At 44.0% G+C, this 23049-nt stretch overlaps 1 protein-coding gene across 2 annotated transcripts; it reads right to left on the bottom strand.

Moving 5' to 3' along the window:
* Positions 1-267: 267 nt before the first annotated feature.
* On the bottom strand, positions 268-21192 carry CLDN18 (claudin 18; the record flags this gene model as incomplete). 2 transcript variants are annotated; one of them, XM_080672251.1, is made up of 5 exons in its annotated part: positions 268-439; positions 1622-1732; positions 7894-8011; positions 9188-9352; positions 20973-21192. In XM_080672251.1, the coding sequence occupies 5 exons, from the start codon at positions 21190-21192 to the stop codon at positions 268-270; spliced, it is 786 nt and encodes a 261-aa protein (XP_080528377.1). The 2 variants fall into 2 exon arrangements, with proteins under 2 accessions (XP_080528377.1, XP_080528376.1); XM_080672250.1 differs by lacking the exon at positions 20973-21192 and adding an exon at positions 16859-17078.
* Between the last annotated feature and the right edge of the window lie 1857 nt (positions 21193-23049).

Genomic DNA, 23049 nt, shown 5'->3' on the forward strand with positions numbered 1-23049 from the left:
GATAATATTTAAAAAAAGAAATAGAGGATTGGAAAATGTGAGCTATAGGCTCTAATTCATATCTGATAACTCACTGTTTTGTGATGGAATATTTAGAGACAGAGACATGTGGCTAAGACCATCTGGCCACCCCATAGGTGAACTCAATGCTTTTCTAACTTCCAGCAGAGAGTCTAAAGCCGTCAGGAATCAAGGTAAAATGTCCTTGTTTTTTTGGATGAGCTCTAATGGGGGTTTTCTTCTGCCCATGCCGAGTGTCTTGGAGTGCTACACGTAGTCATACTTGGAAGGATGAGATTGTACCTCGTCCTCTGTGCGAGCACCCCCACCATATATCTTCTTGTTTTTGGTGGTGGGCTCAAAGCCAGTGCTGGCCTTGAAACCTCCGGTCTTGTAGGCGACATTGTGGCCCGAGGCGTGATAAGACACGGCTTTGTAACTGAAAGACAAAGGAACATTCCAGGATCATAGATGTATTTGGGAGGAGGCCAAAGCACCTCATTTATGCTGGAATGTCTCAGTTTTAGCACCAAAGTCCAGTGTCCCAGGAAACCCATAGACCTGGGCAGACTGAGAGAATTGGTCACTCTAGGTTTTGGGACAGTGGTTTTTTGACCTCTGCAGTGGAACAGAATTTCTCGCTTTGTATTAGAGCTGGTAGTCACTGACTACCAGTTCCCTCTGTTAATCAATTCAAGCAGGGGTGGGGAACCTTTTTTCTGCCAAGGGCCATTTGGATATTTATAACATCATCTGCGGGCCATACAAAAAAATCAACTTAAAAATTAGCCTGCTATATTTGGTCAAACATATAATTAATTCACCCCTTAATACCTTGGCAGGGCCAGACCCAATGATTTTGTGGACCTTATACAGCCCAAGGGCCGGATATTCCCACCCCTGAATTAAAGTGAAGCTGAACCAGAAACAATGTCCAGGGGAACATGGTTGTGCCAAAGAATCATAGAATTTGTGAGCTGGAAGCCCATCTCCTCTACTCCGCTCAGTTTATGGGTGAGGTAATGGAGGTCCAGAGAGGGCAAATGATTTGCTAGCAGTCGCAGGGCTAGTTAATAGCAGGACCAGACTTTGATCCCGGTCTTCAACTCTGTGCCCATTTATGGAGTTACAGCAAGGTTTCTCAACAGCAGTATTATTGGCATTTGGGATGTATGCTTCTTTGCTGTGGGGGCTTGCCTGTGCATTGTGGGATGTTTAGCAACATCCCTGGCCTTCCCCCACTAGATGCCAGTATCACTCATCCCCCCATACCAAAGTTGTAACAATCAAAGTGTCTTCAGATGTTGCCAAACATCCCCTGGGGGCAAAGTTGCTCCAAGCTGAGAGCCATTGAGTTACAGAATACTAGAGCCAGAGAGAACCCCTGGATGGTCCCCCCTCCCCACACATCTCCCTCCCCACTTTCAAAAATTTAGGATCACACCTAAATTTGCTCAGGTAGAAATATTCCTATTTGGGTTTTTTTCTATTTCCCATAAAAGAGAAGGTTCAGACTCAACAATGTTATTCCACATGCCTAGACTGATCATTCTGGCTGGAAATTATATGTTAAAATGGAATCCAATCAGACCTCTGATTACATTGGGATGGAGAAACTCACGTGGTTTCATGGGTTGCCAGGCCCCGGCAGGCGATGCACATCATTACTCCCCCAATTAGCGTGAGGCCTCCAGCGACCCAGCCCACGAACAGAGCCGAACCAAAGGTGTACCTGAGCGGGGAGATGATGGCTATGAATGTGATTGACTCTACTCTCCAGGTTCCACCCACTGCGTTTGGCCATGCCTATCCTCTCTGTTTCCCCTTTGGATTCTACACCTATCCTTGCCCATGCCCCCTGAACACATGTGCCTTTGGGTCACAGCCAACTGAACAGGTGCCCTGGATCATAGCATTGGAACTAAGCTAGCCAGCAAAACAGCTGCAAGATTCTTGGACCTCTTAGATCACTGAGGCATCACCAAAGGGGAGAGGCTTGACAGTGTAACCAGAGAAGTTTGAGAGAATCAGTTTCAATTTCTGAAGGAATTTTGGTGCCTTGAGTTCTTACTGTGGTCCAGGAAGCATTCATCTCACCCACCTCCATGTAGGGAGGAGTACCGTCTTCATAAAGAACTAAATTGATGTGACCATCTTATAGATGAGGAAATTGAGGCTCTGAGAGGCTAATTAACTTTTCCAAAGACCCAGGAAGAACATGGCATTTCCAGGATTCAAATGCAGGTCATTCTGCCTCCCTAGCCTTCACTGTTAATCATTAAACTACACCATCCTCTGTGCATGAGGAATGAGGTCGCCTTCCTCAACTTAGACACTCTTTTATTTTTTTTTAATTTGCCCATTTTATTTATTAACTAGAGGCCCGGTGCACGAAATTAGTTCATGGGGGGGGGGTGTCTTTCAGCTCAGCCTGCACCTTCTCCAATCTGGGGCCCCTCGAAGGATGTCCAACTGCCCGTTTAGGCCCGGACACAGGATTGGGCCTAAACGGGCAGTCGGACATCCCGCTCACAATCCAGGACTGCTGGCTCCTAACTGCTCGCCTGCCTGCCTTCAAGATCAGATGCACATTGGTCTTCAGACATTTTCTGTCGATAACGCCGGCTTCTTTCGGCTTCAGAGCTACTTTGTATCAATAGTAGATGTTTAGACATAGTCCCACCTCCCTGCTGTCAGGTGAATGAGAGTCCTGGCTGTCAGGTGGCAGAGAGCTGTCTGACCAACTGCTGATTCTCTAAGGGTGGGACTTCCTCCTCCCTGCTGTCAGAGTCTGGGCCAGCACAACTGTGACACAGCATCAAGTCCCCCTGTGCCAAAAGACCCAGAGCCAACTCCCTGCCCACTTGCATGTGCTCCCTGGATGCAGCATTCACCCTCATGGAGGGGCTGACAGGCCCAGACACTTCCAGAGGCTGGGGAGCAGTAAGGCTGGATCCGCCGCTGGAGTGGGTGGATCCCGCCTTTCCCCTTGGTCCCTGTGACCCCTGGCTGGGCCAACAGGCCCAAATAATCCAGCCTCGTTGCTCAGCCCCAGACACTCCAGAGGTGGCAGAGCAGCGAGGCTTGATCTGCTACCAGAGTGGGTGGATCCCACCTCTCTGCTTGGTCTCTGTGACCCCTGGCTGGGCCGATAGGCCCAAACACTCCAACGGTGGGGCTGCGGGGACTGGGCGCCACCATCTTGTGGCTATGGGGGCTGCCATTTTTTGTCACGGAGTGATGGTTAATTTGCATATTACTCTTTTATTAGATAGGATTTTTTGTTAATTCTCACCCAAGGATATTTTTCCATTGATTTTTTTTTTTTTTAGAGAGAGAGTGGAAGGGAGTGGGAAAGACAGAGAAAGAGAAACATCCAGGTGGGAGAGACACATCAATTGGTTGCCTCTGCACTTGCACTTTCCCTGACCTGGGGCCGGGGATCAAGCCTGCAACACTATCCACTGAGCCAAACCGGCTAGGGTAACTTAGACACTCTTTTTTTTTTTTTTTTTAAAATAAATCTTTATTCAGATTATTGCAATTATTTCTCTTTTTTCCCCCCATAGCTCCCCTCCACCCATTTCCCACCCCACCTTCTGCCCTTACCTCCCCCCCACTGTCCTCATCCATAGGTGTATGATTTTTGTCCATTCTCTTCATGAACCCCCCATACCCCTTTCCCCCTGAGAATTATCAGTCCACTCCCTTTCTATGCCCCTGATTCTATTATATTCACCAGATTATTCTGTTCCTCAGGTTTTTAATTCACTTGATTTTTAGGTTCGCTTGTTGATAGATATGTATTTGTTGTTCATAATTTTTATCTTTACTTTTTTCTTCTTCCTCTTCTTTAAGAATACCTTTCAGCATTTCATATAATACTGGTTTGGTGGTGATGAACTCCTTCAGCTTTTTCTTATCTGTGAAGCTCTTTATCTGCCCTTCAATTCTGAATGATAGCTTTGCTGGGTAGAGTAATCTTGGTTGTAGGTTCTTGCTATTCATCACATTGAAAATTTCTTGCCACTCCCATCTGGCCTGCATAGTTTCTGTTGAGAAGTCAGCTGACAGTCGTATGGGTGCTCCCTTGTAGGTAATTAACTGTTTTTCTCTTGCTGCTTTTAATATTCTCTCTTTGTCTTTTGCTCTTGGCATTTTAATTATGATGTGTCTTGGTGTGGTCCTCTTTGGATTCCTTTTGTTTGGGGTTCTGTGGGCTTCCTGGACTTGTAAGTCTATTTCTTTCACCAGGTGGGGGAAGTTTTCGGTCATTATTTCTTCAAATAGGTTTTCAGTATCTTGCTCTCTCTCTTCTTCTGGCACCCCCATAATTCTGATGTTGGTACGCTTGAAGTTGTCCCAGAGTCTTCTTACATTATCTTCAACTTTTTGGATTTTTTTTTTTTGCTTTTTGCTTTTTCGGTTGAGTGTTTTTTGCTTCTTTGTATTTCAATTCTTTGACTTGATTCTTGTGTTCCTCTATTCTGTTTCTGGGTCTCTGTATAATATTTTTTATTTCAGTCAGTGTATGTTTAATTTCTAGTTGGTCCTTTTTCATATCTTTGAGGGTCTCGTTATATTTATCGGCCTTTTCTAGGATATTCTTAAAAAGTCTTATCACCGTGGTTTTGAATTCTATATCCAGTCGTTTGTTTTCCTCCATTTCTTTCGTTTGTGATCTGATTCTTTGACCCCGCATTTTCACTGATTCCCTGAGTTGGTAAGGTAGATATTTGTGCTAGGTTTCCAATATGGCCCAGTGGGTCTGCTTCCCCAGTTAACCTGAGGTGGACACTATTGGTGCACCCCTTTGTGGACTGTGTGTACAGCCTTGTTGTAATTAAGTCTTGATTGTTGTTGGTATCACTGGGAAGAATTGACCTCCGGGCCAGTTGGCTGTAAGGATCAGCTGTGTCTATGCTGGGAGAAGTTCGGTGCTGGAGACAGCCTTATAGGATTAGACTTGCCAAATTGCAATAGCCTCTGTGCTCAGCTTGGATGGGGTGGAGTCTCAGTCTTGGCTTCCTGTCAGCCTTGCCCTTGTGCGCATGTGCGCTTTCAGTCCTCTGCCTTCCCCAATTCGAGTCTCCGCCTGAGAGTCCAGACTCCCCCCACAAGAGCGTGGGTCCCCAGGGGCTCGCCTGGAACTGGGGTTCAGTGCAGTCAGAACTGGGGCTCAGTGCAGTCAGGATCCTCTGACTCCCTTCCACTAGGGAAAGCCTGTGGCAACCTCCGCAGCCTTTGTGCGCACTGGGCCGCGTGCACCTTCAGACTTCTGCCTTTCCCAGCTCGAGTCTCCGCCCGAGAGTCCGGACTCCCCCCGTAAGAGCGTGGGTCCCCAGGGGTTCGCCCAGAACTGGGGTTCAGTGCAGTCAGAACTGGGGTTCAGTGCGGTCGGAGGCTTCCTTCCCCCTTCCGCCAGAGAAAGTCAGCCAGGCTCTCAGCCGCCCTTCCTCTCTGCGCGCACAAAGCCCCTTTGCCGCACCTCCAATTCTCTGTGAGCTTTTCTCTTTCTTTCTAGTTGTAGAATTTTCACTCAGCCAGCTTTCCTGTGGTTCTGGATGGTGTCCGTTCCGTCTTTTAGTTGTAGTTTTGAAATTGTTGTGCGAGGCAGCAGTTTAGGTGTTTACCTATGCCGCCATCTTGGTTTCTCTATCACTTAGACACTCTTGATCAAGGTTAGCAAACTTATATATCTATCTGGGACAGGTAAGAAACTTAAAAGAGCAAAGTGGGCTAGGTGTTAGGAAATATTTCACTTTCTTAACTCTTTATATGGAGGGAAAAACCATAAACGTGATGATAAATGATTTCAGAGTTGGGCATTTGAGAGTAGTGGGGACTGTGGCAACCTGGAGAGTATGAGCCCCAGTTCAAAGGGCAGCTGCCCCTCAGCTGCAGAGATGTTGCCATCTGAGAAGGAGGGCCCAGTGCTGCCAGCTCTGATTTTTTTATAAGAAGGTGAAAAAAAATAGACCTGTGTGTGTATGTGATGTGTGTTTGCATTAGAAAATCTCTGTGTGGAAGGTTCAATGGTGCTCTGCCCAGTTCCCCTTTGTCCCTTTATCCATTTCTGTGCCTTTCCCCCGGCTCACGTGTTATTTTGCCTTTACCTGCTGGTCCCTGAGACTCTCCCTTGAGTTCTGGCTTTGGTTCAGCTACTGGAGTCCCCACATGCACAGAGGCTGGCTGGATGCTGAAATATGAAAGACCTCACAGCTCCCTAGGATCAGGCTGAGTCCAAGACTTCATCTGCGATCACCCCTTCCCTGTTCTGCTTGCCCCACGCCCTAATCTGTCTCTCTGTCCTTAATACATCACTCACACACGGATCCTCAGGATCTGTTTCTGAGCAACCCAACCTGAGGTACTTCTAATTTTTAAAAGTTGGTTATAAAATGAGATGTTTAGGCTAATACAAAACACCTTGCAAGCTGTCTACAGGGCAAGGTCAGACAGTTTGTAGCTCTGGTCCAGGGTTTAGGTTCTGCAAGTGTCAGGGGTTGGGGGGTGGGGTGGGCAGGGCAGGAACCAAAGCCCCATCGATTGACTACCAAGGTTTTTCTTGGCAGCTGTGCTCTCTGTATAGAGAAGATGAAAGGACAGAAAGAGGAAAAATGCTGCCCATCCATGGAGGAAAAAGTTCAGGAGGCCAACTGGAATCCTCTGATCTCAATTTCAGGCCTGTCAGGTGGAGATGGTGTGAGAGGTTGATGGCACACATTAGCACTGGGTGTCAGGTGGGTGGTAGGTGGCTCCTCTGGGCAGGAAAAGTGACTCTAGGCACATAGAAACTGTGGACAAGGTGGGCTCTTCTGATTTGCCTGTCACAGAGGAGCTTTCTAGGACATGGGACTTTCTATGCTAAAATGGGGAAAGTCCCAGGCAAACCAGAATGAATCGGTCAATTTACTTCTGAGTTGCTCTTGTAACCAAGAGAACCTGGGGGACCATGGAAGCAGATAAGGGCAGCTACACTTCCTTCCCATTCTTGAAGCAAAGCAGGGACATAGATGGGGATAGGAGTTCCAGGGAAGCCAGAGAGTAAATGGTTTTATCATGTCCTTACACCCTGTCTGTATCCCATAATTGTGTGGCTGAAGAAATACCAAGTGTATTTACTCCAGAGATGACCAGTTACTTAGCTATAATATTTGCATTGCTCTCTTAGAACAAGGCCTTTTTCCTTCAGGGATTTGCTGCTGCTTCTTACTATGAGAAATGTCCCTTTGAAGTTGCTATGAATACACATGTTAGAATTGCTTTTTCATCTTTTAAAAGTTCTGCCCTCCTTCAGATACCAATTTATGTGGGGTTTCATGTCCTTTTGCTACACCATAACCTCCATGAGAATTGTGAACTTGTCTTTACCCCAGCACTCAGAACAGTTCCTGGCCCATAGTAGGTGCTCAAGACATTCATAAAATGAATGAATTCATGAACAGGAGAAAGAGTCAAGCTGAAAGAGGACGAAACATTACTTTTCTCACCTAATCTTGCTCAGTTCTATTCAATCTTTTACCTGTCCCTAACTGGGTTCCCATCATGGACTAGAGATATGGGTTGATGCTCATTTACATGCCTTGGTTAATAGTGCCACTTTCATGGCCACCACAATGGGGTCTGTGTAAGAATGTTAGATAAATATCATGAACTGTCACTGTATTTCAATGCAAATGTCAGATCAGCCTCAAGTCATATCACCAAGGATATTTCACTGAAATGAAGGTTATGAATTTACAGATCATTGTTGATTTACAATATGGCTTGGTTGCCTCTGATAAATTTTTGCTATTTCAGGCACTGACAGTCACATTAGGTATATGTGTTTAATTGGATTTCTACAACAATATTCACCGTAGAATCCTGAGACCTAGATTAGGAGGTTACCTGGTTTGAACGGTCTGCACCATCCCGCCCATGCCAGAGTACATGTTAGCTGTAGACATCCAGAAGTTAGTAACCAGCATGTTGGCAAACACGGACACTCCAGCTATTGCACAAAGACCTGTAGATAAAGAACAAGAAAGCTCTGGAGTTAGCTTTAAAGTGACCACAATGTTTCTGAGGCAATGTATACTTAAATGAGTGTAGAGGAATAGGCTTCAGAACATTCCATTCCTATAACAGACAGTTAATCCAAGCATTGATTATTGAATTCTCACTGTGTCCTAGACATTGTGCTAGGTGCTTGGACTCTCTTATCTCTCTAATTATGGAAGGATTTGAATATGTGCAGAAAGAGATTTTGTATGCATTTTAGAACCAATGGTTAATAGTACAAACATTTGGGACCTGGTTCTTTGACAATGTTAAGAACTCTTCTCTTAAAATCATTTTCTAGAATCTTATCAAAATAATGCCTTTAGGAGTTGAGTCACATGACTACCTTAGGGTTGAGAATCCTATATAATAAAAGGCTAATATGCAAATTGACTGAACTGCAGAATGACCAGTTGCTATAATGGCACTGACCACCAGGGGGCAGATGCTCAATGCAGGAACTGCCCCCTGGTGGTCAGTGCACTCCCACAGGGGAGTGCTGCTCAGCCAGATGCCAGGCTCATGGCTGGCGAGCGCAGCAGCAGTGGTGGGAGCCTCTCCCGCCTCCACAGCAGAGGTAAGGATGTCTAACTGAGGGCTTAGGCCCTCTCCCTGCAGGCCTAAGTCTTCAGTCGGACATCCCCTGAGGGCTCCCGGACTGCGAGAGGGCATAGGCCAGGGTGAGGGGACCCCACCTCCCACCCCGCCAGTGCATGATTTTCGTGCACCAGGCCTCTAGTCTCTTACAATGGGACTGGGGTGGCAGCTAAGAGGGACATTAGTACTCATGATAATTTTGCATAACAGAGATGGGGAACTTTCAATCCAAGGGCTATATAATTTGGCCTGGCCCTGCCAAGACAACAGCAGACAGGACTCGAAATGCAATAAATCTAAGAGCTTTTTTCATAATAACAATTTTTAAGTTGATAATTTTGTATGGCCCATGAATGATATTATAAATATCCAAATGGCCCTTGGCAGAAAAAAGGTTCCTCACCCTTGCTGTAATCCAGTGTGCAAAGCTCTGATTTGTGCTCAAGCTATGCTCAACAGGAAGAAGCAGTGTTTCCTCTGCCAGAATGATTTTGACATTCCCAGAAGCATGTCTGACATCAGGAACCCCAGGCTCCTAGTTTACCTGAGATAATGAACATGATTCCAGAGGTCAGTGTCATGTTGGCTTTGGCAGAGTCCTCCATGGTGCCAATGCGGATGCACTTCAGGGCAAAGATGGACACCAGGAGGCCGATGGCACCCAGGACGATGCCCACGATCATCAGAGCTCGCACCGCCTGCAGCATGGCTGTGGGTCAAGGGGCAAGACACAAGCAGACAGACAAGATCATCGCAATGTGATTGATCAGGCTCTGGTTTAATAAAACCCAGCAACCACAACCAACCAGCACTGAGTTTCTGGGGAAGAGCAAGTCCATAAACCATAATGTGAACCTTGTTATTGTCAAGGGATGTGGAAGTGTGGGAAATGCAAAACCATCACTTACAATCCTCTGATTGATGAAGGACATGCATGCAAATACCTGTAGAATGAGAAAATTATGGACAGTTGGAGCTGGGAGGGCCCATGGAATTTATCTATTTCATGTCCTTATTTTAAAGCTTGATATCCTGGGGACCAGGAAAGTGAAATGGTGTGGCATTAAAAATTATTGATAGAGCTTATAGTAAAACTGGGTTGCTTTGACTTCTAACCCAAACATCTGTCTTCTCTAGTCTTTCCATGTGGGCTCAATGTTTCATATAGTTGTGTCTACTTTAGAAAAACCCAGTATTAATTTATAGTTTATAATGAAGTAAGGTCACTAAGTGATATAACAAGGGCACTGTATTTTTTGCCTCCTCCCAAGGGGGCAACTAAGATCATGGTGAACTGTAAGTTTTAGGTACTTATAAAAAGATACTATATCAGTCTCAGGCCTTTCAACATGACCACACTTTACCAGCAGTTTCCTTGTCAGGATCAGTGGAAGCTGTAAGTCCTGCTGGGACTCTCCTGCAGTGACCTTCCCTTTAAGGACACCCTAGAAACCTTCAATGATTTCTAGGGTGTCTCTAAAATGCAGTGATTAATCTCAACAGTTTTCTACTGAGCCCCATGACTAGGCACAAGATGGGAGCAATTAACAGGGCAGACATGGTCTTTGTTCTCATGGAGGTTCTACCAAAGTGGGGAAAGACAGTCAGTAAACATGTCCATTGCAAGCATAATGAATCTTACAAAAGGAAGACTTGATGTCTTCCAGAGGGAAAGGCCCCTAGCTTGGAGAGTTCTTAGAGCAGGACTGGAGAACAGTATGGAGCAAAGCAGAAAGCTCCATCCTACTCGAGCTGTTATAGTAATCAATAAAATATATTGAAAAAGGACAGGTAGATCATGTGGAATTCATTAAAGAGCGTTCCGCAGTCAGAGGAATGGAGGCCCTTTTTCATCAGTTATCTCCATGTGTAGAAACAATGGTATCCAGCTTCTCTAGTTCTGTGCCACTGACCTCCATTTATTATTATTATTATTATGTTCTAAAAATATATTTTTATTTATTTCAGAGAGGAAAGAAGAGGGAGAGATAGAAACATCAATGATGAGAGAGAATCATTGATCTGCTGCCTCCTGCATGTTCCCTACTGGGGATTGAGCCCGCAACTTGGGCATATGACCTGACTGGGAATGGACCTGGTGATCTCTTGGTTCCTGGGTGGATGCTCAACCCTGAGCCACACCAGGCTGGGCTGACCTCCATTTATTAGGTTCTGACTCTCTTCTCTATAAAGACACTTCTGATTTTAAATTTGCTTCTCTCCTGAGAAGAGGATTCTACAAGCAGCCATTATCAGTCTTGGTTCTATTAGCAACTATAGTTTCAAAGTAGATGTGTTGGTTTATGATGTGGATCAATTCTCTGTGATCTGACCATTCATTCCTAGGAGAATTGATGACAGTGTCATCTTGGACCTGCAGCTGAATTCTGATGCTAGAGCCATGGTAACATCACTAAGGCAAAGAACTCCTGAGAGTGGCCCTTGAATCCATTTAGAAAACAGGAGGGCGCTAGGGTGTCACCTCTGACCTCCCAAGCCTTGCCTGATGGCTTTGCTGGCCCCAAAGGATTTTGGTAACAAACATCCTGTTCATCCCCTCATTGGCAAATGCAAGCATGTGTCACCTATTAGTATATTCATTTACATATTTCCAGCACATGTTGCTGTACTCCCATAGTCAAACAACACATTCATATGCTCAACCAATCAACCATCCAACTAGCTAACCCACCAAACAATAATTAACTAAGTAGGATAAAGGATGTCTTTTTCTCATTCTATGAAAACTTACACTTATCACACACTCTTGGCAAGGATAGGGTCATCGAAACTCTTTTGATTGAGTGATTCTAATATTTGTTCCTGAAAACATATAGCATGTATGCTGTGGTTATGGCTGAGATATGTGACCTTCCCTGACACTGTTGGATGAGAAGGGAGGGCCATGCTGGCAGGTGAGAGGTGGAAGCACTGAGGGCTTGGGTGATATGAAGAATTGCTGCTGGTGTGCCATAGGAGTCCCTAGGTACTGGAGCCCTGGCCAGCTTGTCCCAGTCAACCTTTGCCTTAGGCTTTCAGATGCCCTCTTGCCTCTACTGGGGTCAGGTTTGCATGACAAGTCCTAATTTCTTTCCTGCTCTTTCTTGACCTTTGGATTTCTGATGAACATTGGAACCTGCTTTGAACCAGGGGGTCCATCCAGACTATGAGCTCCTTTTCATATCTGGAATCTCCTTCTAGCTTACTCCTACCTCTTTATTTCAGCCTGCAGTTGGAAAAGACACAACTTAGTTTTATATCTTGTCAGAACCAGAATTCAGCCTGGATGGATTGACCAAAGTCTTTCATGCTTTGGAGACACCTTGGGAGGTCCTTCTGAGAGTGGAAGCTGTGATGGAGGCAGATGCCAGGAAGTAGGAGGAAATGTTCTCCATCACTCTCTGCTAGAATCCCCCTATGTCTAGTAATGATGATGGTGATACATAGTTGTGACCCAAACTTCCTTTCTAGTTAGAAGATTCTACCAACTGGGATTCTAATCCTTTTCCATAGACAGTTAAGAGAAACTGCTCTTAAAGGAGGTAGGTTTCTCTTTTAGCCACTCTGCCTCTTATTTGATATTCTGAGCAAGAAGCATAGGCTTATCAGCTGATAACAGGTGAGTCAACGGGTTCTATAGATTGATTCCCTGCACCAAAGGTGTGATTATAGAGTTCTTTCCAATGAACAATGAGGCATTATCAGACATGAAGGGTGGGCAGAATTCAGGGCTGATAGAAGCAAACAGAAAAATGGAAACTCAGTGCTATCTCCCTGTTGCAAAATTTCTTATTCCCCTAAAATGAACTGATAGGCCAGGTGCCTTCAGGTGTGGTTCCCAACCTGGGCTGCACCTTAGCATCTCCTGGGGAAACTTTTAAAGAAATATTAATGTTTTGGCCCTATCCCTAGAGATTTTCATTTAGTTGTTTATTAACAAAATTTCAATTGTTTAACTTGGGAAAACTGATATCAAGAGAGCTCAGGAGGAGGTGCTCAGAGTGGGGAGTTGAGAGGAACTGAGTGGCTGACATCACTGAGCTGGCTAGGGGTGAGGGTGGGGCTGATGACACAGCAAGTCACCAGGAGCCAAAGGCCTGGGCCTGGGGCCTTTGATAGGGCTGGTGGAGGAGGGGAGCCTGGAGGAGGCAAGTCTGAGGTCAGACCTCAGAGGCAAGGCCATTCAGAACAAGGTGAAAGGCCTAGATTTTCCATAGATCCCAGGGAACTAATAGGGAGGTCTTTTGTATCTCGAGAAATCCTATAGAATGTGTGATGCCAGGTAAGTTGTTAGGAAAGTAATTTAACCTCACTGTAACCTAATTTCCTCAACTTGGAGTGGGATAGAGATGGCTTTTGCACAGAGATATTGCGAGGATCAGATGCTACTTGGCACCAGCATAGAACTAAGCCAGGCTCAGTAAATATCAGTTCCCTTCTCTTCTTCAAAAAGAAGTTACCTCTCTCCAACTCCTCATGGCTTTGGCTTGTACTAACTATGTACAAACCTGAATCCTCTCTCCTGGTGACAAAATATGGTTGAAGATTTTAACTCCCTCATGGGTGAGGGAGTATAAAGGGCAATAGGGGAAGAAGATTTGAGGGAAAAAAAAAAGGAAGAAAAAGGCATGGACTAAGGAATGAGGGAAGATCAGGGAAAATGGGCTCAGGATCAGCTGGCAATGAACAGGGGAAGTGGGTGATGGATGAATCAGTGTAGGTGGCTAATATCCTCATTGACCTTTCTTTTCACCTCTAAGATGGGGTCCAACTATATAAGTCTCACAATGGGTGGCCCCACCACAAAATGATGCCCCTCCAGTGACTAGCCCATGCTAGGGCTTGAAGCTTTGTGGGCGACTGCCCTACTATCCAAGCAACTACTTCCACAACCACAAGCTGAGGAGGCATTCAGATTCTTACATAACTTTGATTATGAGAAATCAGGCCTAGCAGCCTCATTTTTATACTCAAAATACAGGTTCTCTTGGACTTTGTAGATGTGTTCTCTGTGGGATTTCCTTCCATGTACAATAGTGTGTACACATTTAGATGTTTGCCCACATATTTAAAAAGGCTAAAACATCTCTCTCTTTTTTAAAATATATTTTATTGATATTTCACAGAGAGGAAGGGAGAGGGATAGAGAGCTAGAAACATCGATGAGAGAGAAACATCGATCAGCTGCCTCCTGCACACCTCCCACTGAGGATGTGCCCGCAACCAAGGTACATGCCCTTGACCGGAATCGAACCCGGGACCCTTCAGTCCGCAGGCCGACGCTCTTTTTTTTTTTTTTTTTTTTTAAGAAAGGAAATGCAGCTTGACCAAAACCTAGGAGGCTCCTACAAATCTCATTTCAACTTTATAACTAACTTATAATCAGTTCACCTCCTAGGGCCAGTTTCTTCTACCATACACTGGGGAAAGACAAGCTGGTTTTACATGATGATGAGCATTAGACTTTATGTGAAACAGCCAGTTGTAAGAAGAAGCAAACAAGGCAGCTCCTTTAGAAAGGATACTAAGAGCAGTTTCATAGTTTTTTTTACCTTAAGGATTTTTGCTTTAGATTTTATCAAAGATTTAAACCGTAACCTTTTCTGCCAATTCAGTCCCACGAAATGTCTTTCCTGGCTTTTGGTGGAATCCTGTTTCCCCGACCCAGATGGGCAGGGCTGGGGTACACCTTTTTGATGGCTGCCTGGGTTTCTCAGCTTTCAGATTTGTGAGCAGAGTCATGGGGGGAGGGATTGGGGGGAATATGCTCATTGGTATCAGAGTGCTCTGGGTTTGGTGCAAAGGTTTGTGGGATCCTAGTCAATATGAGGATGTGAAGAGGCTTCAGGGAAGAGGTGGTATTTGAGCTGGACCTTGCATATGGTAAGATTTGTGAAGATGGCATTTGGGGTGGTGGTGGGGGGCATTTTGGCAGTGGGAACAATGGGTGTCCAGGACCAAGCCCAAAGTATCATTAATGGACAGGGAGAGACAGAACTTGACAATGACCAGAATTAAGAGAAGATTTCCAGGAAAGGAGGATATAAGCATAAGTCAGGAGGAGAGATGAAAGAAGCAAGAAGGAGAGGGACTAATCAGCTGAATGACCAGACAGGATGGTGTGGGGCCTACAGAGCTCTGGTGGAGAGGCCGGCTTTGCACAGGAGAGAGAGGGGATCTTGTTCTGCAGAGGGTAGAAATGTCAAGGGGGAGAGGAGGAGAGTTTCTCTCAGTAAAACCGGAAAGACAAATGGGTTTGGCCAATTAGAAAAGTGAAAATATTTGGGAGTTCTACATATGGAAAGATAAAAAAAGAGCAAAAGGTTGATAACGTGTGGTGAGTTTCTGTGAAGAGGTTATGGAGTATAAAGTCATGGGATGTCATGCCTTAATTTTGAATATGAGGTCAGTCACTTTTCTTCATTTAACAGTTCAACAATCCATGGTCTTGCAAGTCCCTTCTGACCTCTCTCCTCACACTACAGCATATCCCTCCTTCATAGGGTTCCTTTCTTCCCTCTGGCCAGGTTCGACCTCCCCTGCTTCCCTAAGCAGGTCTTCCATGTAGTGTGTGGTCCTGTTGATCCTGCAATACAAGTAGCTTCCAAAAATGGAATAAATAACCCAATTCTTCTACTCTGCCACCCATCTTCTATTTCTTTCCAAAAATAAAGACAAATTAGATAAATTGCTTTTCTCAATTCAATTTCAAGGGCTTCACAGGTATTTAACAGTTTCATGCACATTTATTTCTATCTATCTATTCACAAAGTGTTTGTTTCAGAGGCAGAACCCAATATCATTTTCCTTTCCTCACCAAACTCATATCCTGGACACTCCTTAGAGCCACTGTTTAGCCTGACCTTTTATTTTCTCTTTTCTTTCTTTCTTCTTCTTCTTTTTTTTTTTAAAACACAAGTAGAGCTCCCATAATACCCTATGATGTGTATTTAGTTCATCTTCAGGGGTGAAAGGATGTCACTTTTATAATTATATTTAAATTCTGACATTATTATAATATAATTATAGTTCTATAATTATATATTTTTAAAGGATGGATGGGTGGGTGGACTAAAATAGATGAATGAGTTAATCATTTAGAATAAATGATTACTTTCAAATCATTGAAGAATGAGTGAATAATTTTTGCCAGTTTCTTCATCCTGTATACCTCTAAAGTTCTGAATGTATTTTCTGAATTTAAACCTGAACCCTGACTGAGAAAATTTGAAATATTATCTACCTTACAAGAAATCTATACTTTAAATGGGAGGCAAGTTAAACCATAGAAACCAAGCCATAAAAATTAGAATAAGTGAAAAATTATGGGACATAGACTTTGAATGCTACAGGCATTCAAGGAATGGTGAAGTCTGTCCTCCAGTTCAACATACTTGTCACTTACTCCTGATCCAGAAGGATAAGGAGAAGGTAGAGCAAATAAAAACCAAACTAAGTGGGCCAGGCCATCAAAACAGAAGGAGAGTTGAGATCAGAATGGGGTTAGGAGGGAAACTCAGGACATTGAGCCCTTCTGGGTTTCATTCAGTGAAGTATGTGTTCATCCATTGTTCACTGTCCTAACACATATGCATGCCTGATGCCTGTGATAGTTATTTTTAATGTGTCAACTTGGCAAAGCTATAGCACACAGTTATATAGTTATATTCTGACAGACATTGCTTTTTGGAGTGCATACTAGAACTTCTCACCATAAATGCAGAAAAAGACTATGATTTAATGGCAATGTATATATTTTTTAGCACCTACAGAGACCCAACTTTTCAAAGAAAAACTTAATTGAATAAAAAATGAAATAAAATTAACTCAACTTTTTGGCTGTAAGGAAATAGTCACCATCCTACTTCCTTATTCCTATGTATGTGCAGGCAGGAGCAAGTCACACGCACATACATGCACACAGTTAATTTCCTCCTTGAGGATCCCTAGTCTGTTCTGGCATCATGAGCATGCCCTTACATCAGACCCATCCTTTTCATGACCTGCGTTCTCACTACCAGTTCCTTTGACGAATATGAATTACCTGATTTTCTCCCCTATGCTATTGCCCTCTTTGACTTGGGGCCAACGCTTCCTAGTCACACATTCCATTCTTAGCCAAACCTGTTCCAAGGTTCCTCCTGGCTGCAGTGGGAGCTCACAGCCCCTTCCTGCCCTCACCTGGTGGGGCCCCTGGGTCCTGCCCAGTGCCTACCTGGAAGGCCCAAGATGGTGAAGAAGGGCCGGCATTCGGTGAACCCTGAGCTCTGCCTCACACAGCTCCGCCAGAGCCCTTCGTACTGGAACACGGACGTGACCGGGTTGTCGTACAGGTCCTGGGTGCTCCACATGTCCATCCCCGTGGCGGTGATGCAGCCCGCCAGGCCCAGAATGGACAGGAGGAAGCCCACCACTTGGCATGTGGTGGTGGACATGGCGTTGGGCCTCTGGCACTCTGGCCTTCGCCTTGGGACCAGCTGCCACCTTCCTCCGGTGGAAGGTGTGGGCCTACCGTGCTCAGGAGGGGAGCCGCTCTAATCAGATGGTTTCCCTCAGCTCTTGGTGTTTGCTCACAGTGTTTTCCTTAGATAGTTCAGTTTCACTCTTGGTTCAAGGGCATTATTTTTTCATTTGTTAGGGAAGCAGCCCCAAGAGGCACTTGTCCTGCTGATCTGCGCAGGCCCCGCTGGTTTGAGAGCAGGGCGGGCTGAGTGGACACCCTCCCCCAGGGCCGTGCCCCATTCCTGGTTCTGGCTCTGCCCCCAGCACGCCACCCTCTGGGGGAAAAGCTGATGTGTCCACCGCTGGGAACCCCCACAAGCCCTTCCTTTAGGCTCTGCTCATCACAGGAAACCACCTGGCTGACCTCACTTTTGAAAAATGGCCCAGGAATCTCCATCTTAAACCAGACTTCATATTTTCTCCTCACAACTCATAAACCACTTTTCCTTTATATCTTTTCATTTTAATCTTACAGAAATGGGCAGGGCAGTGTTACTATTCCCCATATATATATATATATATATATATATATATATATATATATATATATATATATATTTTTTTTTTTTTTTTTGCGGGGGGGGTGGTGTGTGTGAGTCAAGTGAGGTACAAGTAGTTCAAGGAACTTGTCCTAGTGAACACAGATGCTTAAGTCAGCAAAGGTGGAGCTCCCTGATCAACTTCCTCTCTGGTGCTCTTTCTCTATTTCCATACAGAGAGCTAGGGTCAGACTAAGTTTCCACACTTTTGAGAACAGGAAGCCAAGTCCTAGAGGTATTGGAATTGGGATAAAAAGACATGAGACATCCTATTGACCTCCACCTCACCCTTTCACTCATGCCACAAGAAGCACATGAAGACCACGTGGCAGTCACAGAAGGTTCCACAAAGGCCAGAGGAGGGACTCGGGCTGGCTGGACCCTGATGGGTTACTGAGAGGCCGAGGATCTGCTCCTGACACTATCACTAACACATGCTGGGCTGGGTGATTTGGGACAAACTGCTGAGCTTCTGCAGTTCACAGTGTCTTCATCTGTAACATGGGGACTAAACAAGGACACGCCAAAGCCCATTCACATTTTACATAGTCTTCTACATTTTGCAGAAAAGTTTTCACTGCAATTGATAAAAGTATCAGGAATTATATAATGACACAAAAGAGAGACGTGGCCAGAGATCAGCCATTGCATTTTGTCTGCACACTTTTTTTTTTTTTTTAGAATTAATTGAGTGTGCATTTTGCCTCTGAATTTAGACACATTTTAATTAGAATTTCTCTAAATCTATATTTCAAGGCCCTGACACACACACACACACACACACACACACACACACACACACACACACCTCTAACCTGGACAGGTTCTCCAGGAAACAAGCCTGAGCAACTGGACATTTCAATGTTATCTTGGGTGCTCCCAACCACTGCTCTCAGGACTTTATTCCCAGCAAACACAGAAAGCAAATATGAAAGGTCTCCTTCCTAATTTGAATGGAGGCAACACTTCCCTCAACCACACACCTTGCTTTAGGTTCTGTGGACAGGGTGAGTAGAGAATGAAGTATGAGCCAGAAATCCCCCAAAAAGAGAGCAAGCAAGAGTCATATATGACTTAAGGTGATAAATAGTGTTGTTGTCTCTGTACCCCCTGAACTGAGCTACAAGGCCAAGTCTAAAAGGTAGGGAGGGGACAACTAGCAAAAGTGACTATGGTCTCTGCTGATGGGCAGGGATTGACCAGTTAGTTTGGAAAATGGTGGAATAATTCAGGAATGATTCTATCACTGTTTCTGTGGGCAAAGTCCATTTTACTTACTTCAACCAAGACACAGGCTTTTAATTCATAAAGAGAACAATAAGAGTTTTGTTTTAAGTTGTTCATTTTATGCCTTTTGTCTAACAACCCCCAACACATTGACTATAATATCACTAAAATAATTACTGGATAATGGAAAAATTAAAAAATAGGTTATTATACATTATCTATTCTCACTCCCATTTCCCTATGCAAATGTTTTTATGCAAAACTTCAAGACAGGGAAATATTATGCAGGTATAATGAATCAAGCTTTCTTTCTTGTTTGAGATGGCGACAGTAACTTTATTTTTTGGACAAAGGAAAGGTTAATTTTAAAGAATAAACTAAAGCCACCCCTACCTAGGCAGAATACTGAATGAGTAGAGAGAAATTGTAAGTCTACATGCTTTTTTATGTGAAGTAAACATTGACTATGTTTTAAAACATCTGGAAGATGGGATTTTTCATTTCCTGGAGTTCCTGTGCTTTGAAGTGAGATGACCACGGTCCGAGCTGCCATTTCCAAAGAGTGAATAAGGTCCGCAGGGGAAGAGCCGGCTTCCCCGTTCATGGCAATAGGTGTCTTTTTTTTTTTTTTTTTAAATTAAATGTAGATCTAACAACACTGATAATTCATGGTTTGATTATAATAATATGTAATAATAATGATAATTCATGGTCTGATTCTGTCTAACAATAATGTAATAATGTTGGTACTACTTAGTTTAATCATTTTTAAAATGGAGCAAATGTTTTGCTGACGTCTTAGGGAAAACCATCCCTATATTCAGGGTTAAATATGGTTCTGGCAGTGCCATTTCAAGTTATAAATTTCCAGAAGCTTATATTATTTTACTGATGATGGAGAATAAATTTCCCTCACCTTTGCTTTACCATATTTTAGGAATATAAATATAAATCATGTGTGGTAGTTAAGCAAAAATGGTGGTCTAATGGCAATATAAAATAAAATGTGGGAGGAGTAAAATTAGTAAGCTAGTAATAAAAATAATTGATACATCTATTAATTTAAAAATATATTATCACATTGTACAGGGTGGGGCAAAGTTAGGTTTATAGTTCTTCATTAAATAATGCAATAATTAGTTAACACATAATAATACTATGTGAATAAACTCTGTGTTGCACAAACTCACAACTGTATACCTACTATTGTAGCACCCTGAATATCTCTAATTTCTGATTCCATCTTTTGGTGCTCTTAATAGAAAATTTGTAAGTAGTGATAATTTTAACAAATCACTCATAATTTTAAATCCTAGACAAAATTTGTAATACTTCCTTTTTGTCCATTCTCTGTATATAATTTTTTACCTGATTAAAAAATTATACCATTTGATGTTTTTCTCTTTTCACTTAATTACATATATGTACAATCAAAGCTTTATAAACACCACTTAATATATTTAATGTTAAATGTTTAGTTTGATATGAGTAAAATAGTATTTTAATAGGAGCCTATTAGTATTCCATTACACAGAAGTGCTATTATTTATCTAAACATTGTCTACTCCTTTTAAAATTTATTTTGTTTTTAATTTTTTTTTCCCAGTTATAGTGACCTTCAATATTACATTAGTTCCAGGAATACAGCATAGTGGTTAGACATTTACATGACTTACGAAGTGATCTCCCTAGAAGCTGGGACCAGGCACAAGGGGGCCTGGAGAGAGATTCACAGTCCCCAATTTAGGAAGGAGAATCTTGGGGCTAAAGTCTGGGCCTCCTGAGTCCTGTTACTGTGGGTGATTGAGACTCAGTGCCATTGCTCACATAGAAGTTATTTTTAAAATGTGCCACTTGGGGAGAATTGGGCATTATCCAGTGAGGGGAACAGGAGCCCTGACAGCTCCAGAAAGCTCCCCTCCCTAAGGTGTCTGTGGTCCTGTTCTTACCCTGGTGGTGGGGGCTGTTGCTCCTCCCTCCCCAGCAGTCCCTCCATGGTGCCTCAGGTAGAGGCCCAGCGGCCCCTCCCAGCCTCCCAGCCTCCCAGCCACCAGCCCTTACCTGGCAGCCCCAGCATGGTGAAGTAGGCCCGGCACTCAGTGAAGCCAGAGCTCTCTCGGACACAGGAACGCCACAGCCCTTGGTAGTTGAATACAGCTGTTACCGGGTTGTTGTACAAATCCTGGGTGCTCCACTGGTCCATGCAGGTGGCAGCAATGATGCCCCCAACCCCAATCAGTGAAACCACAAACCCCAAGCCCTGGCAGGCGGTCACGGTCATGGTGGGGTGCAGCGTAGACACAGGGCACCACACGCCAGAGGGACAACACAGTTCTGAGAGTGCTGAGTGTAGGGATAGAGTTTTCTGAGACAGGCTGGTGCATACGTCACAAATGGGCCATGAAATGGAGGAGGGGACTCAACAGTGCCACCTGGGCTCACCCTGCTCCTTTATCTACCCCGGTGAGATAATTTCCACAACATGGTACCAAGACCCATTTGTTTTCCACCATATGTACACTCTCCTCGCTGTTTACCTTTTGAGGGAGTTTCTTTCCTCATTAGCCAGGTTTCCTTCTGTAGAGGGTAAAGCAAGTGCAGAGGGCACTCTTGGAAGGTCCGGCTGGTTGGCCAGGCAGGGCCTCTAGGAGCTAAAGCTACGAAATACTTGGAGATAAACGGGCTTCATCTGATGGCTCTCCCAAAGTGCCATTGCCACTTTAATTTAAAAACTTAAGTAACACTGGTTAGGAGGCAGAGTGAAGTACTCGTTAATCACGGTAGTTAAGTTCTAGAGTCACCAGGAACACTACATTAGCAAATACTGAACCATTGCCCCTAGAGAAATACAGGGTTAGGTTCCTGCGAGCCTCTGAGGGTCACAGTGTCATCAACTGATCAATAAATAATTTTGTTTTGTGTGTGTTTCTGTTTAAAGATACCCAATTCAATCTTTATTGTTGCTTCATTAACGTTGACCAACAGCACTGTAACTCATGCCTGAACGAAGCTTATGTAACACATGCTTTTCCCTGAAAGGCACCAAATAGCCTTTTTGCACTGGGAACCACCAGACAGCAGCTTCAGCACTAGGATTGGGAGCCATTTTAAATAGAGAAATTCATTTCACAGAAATGTGGAAACATGGCATTAAACATGAGGACACCAGATTACAGTAGGAGAGCTGAAACGAGGGGGCAGAGCTTTGCCTTGTTCCAGGTCAGCTGAGAGCACGCACTTCCAGCAGCTCAATGCATGTGTCCAATAATGACCAAGGAATTGTTTGGAGTATTAATTTTGGGGTATAAATTTTAGTGAGTAGGTAAATTTGCAAATATGAATCTTCAAATAATCAACTGTAGTTATTTGATGGGATTGAGTAGTTAGCGTAGTCAAGCTGTCTGCAGCTTCTGTGGCTTTGACTCGGCCTCCAGCAGAGAGACCATGGAGGAGGAAGACAGCAAAGGCAAGCAGCAGGAAGGGCCTGGGCTCTGGGGCTAGGCAGCCCTGGTTCAATCCTCACTGCATTGCTGACTGGCTGTGTGGGACAACAGCGAGGTCACTTAACCTCTCTGAGCCTCATTGTCTTCATCTGTAAAGAGATGATAAGCATTTTATCTTCCTGTATTGTTTTGTAAATCAAATGTGATTATGCATTCGAAATGCTAAGCATTGCATGTGGAGCAATATACTCAGACAATTATAGCAAACACAAAGCAAGAGCAGAGGTCATATCTTGGTGATGTGGTCAGTCATGGGACGGTCTAAAGTCAGAACACACATTCAAACTCCCAGTAATGGGGTAATTGTGAAGCCTGAGATGAGAAGAGAGAATTCTGACGTAACATGCCCTTCAGTAACTATGAGACTTGCTCCTGGTACCTCTGCCCCTCTGGCGGCCAGAAGTCCACCTTAGCCCTATGGCCAGGGGAATACTCCTCATGTCTGACCTCCTGTCCAGATGGTCAGTGTTCAAGAATTATTGGGAAACTTGTAGAAATTTTTATTTTATTTTATTTTTTACCAATCTGGGAATCAGAGGCAAAGCATTTTATATATGTATGATAACACGTGAAGGTGTTCATGTCCTAACTCTGGCATTGTTGTAAGATTTTACTTATGCCATTCAATCAAAATT

This window comes from Plecotus auritus (assembly GCF_963455305.1).
Source record: "Plecotus auritus genome assembly, chromosome: 6".
NCBI lineage: Eukaryota > Metazoa > Chordata > Mammalia > Chiroptera > Vespertilionidae > Plecotus > Plecotus auritus.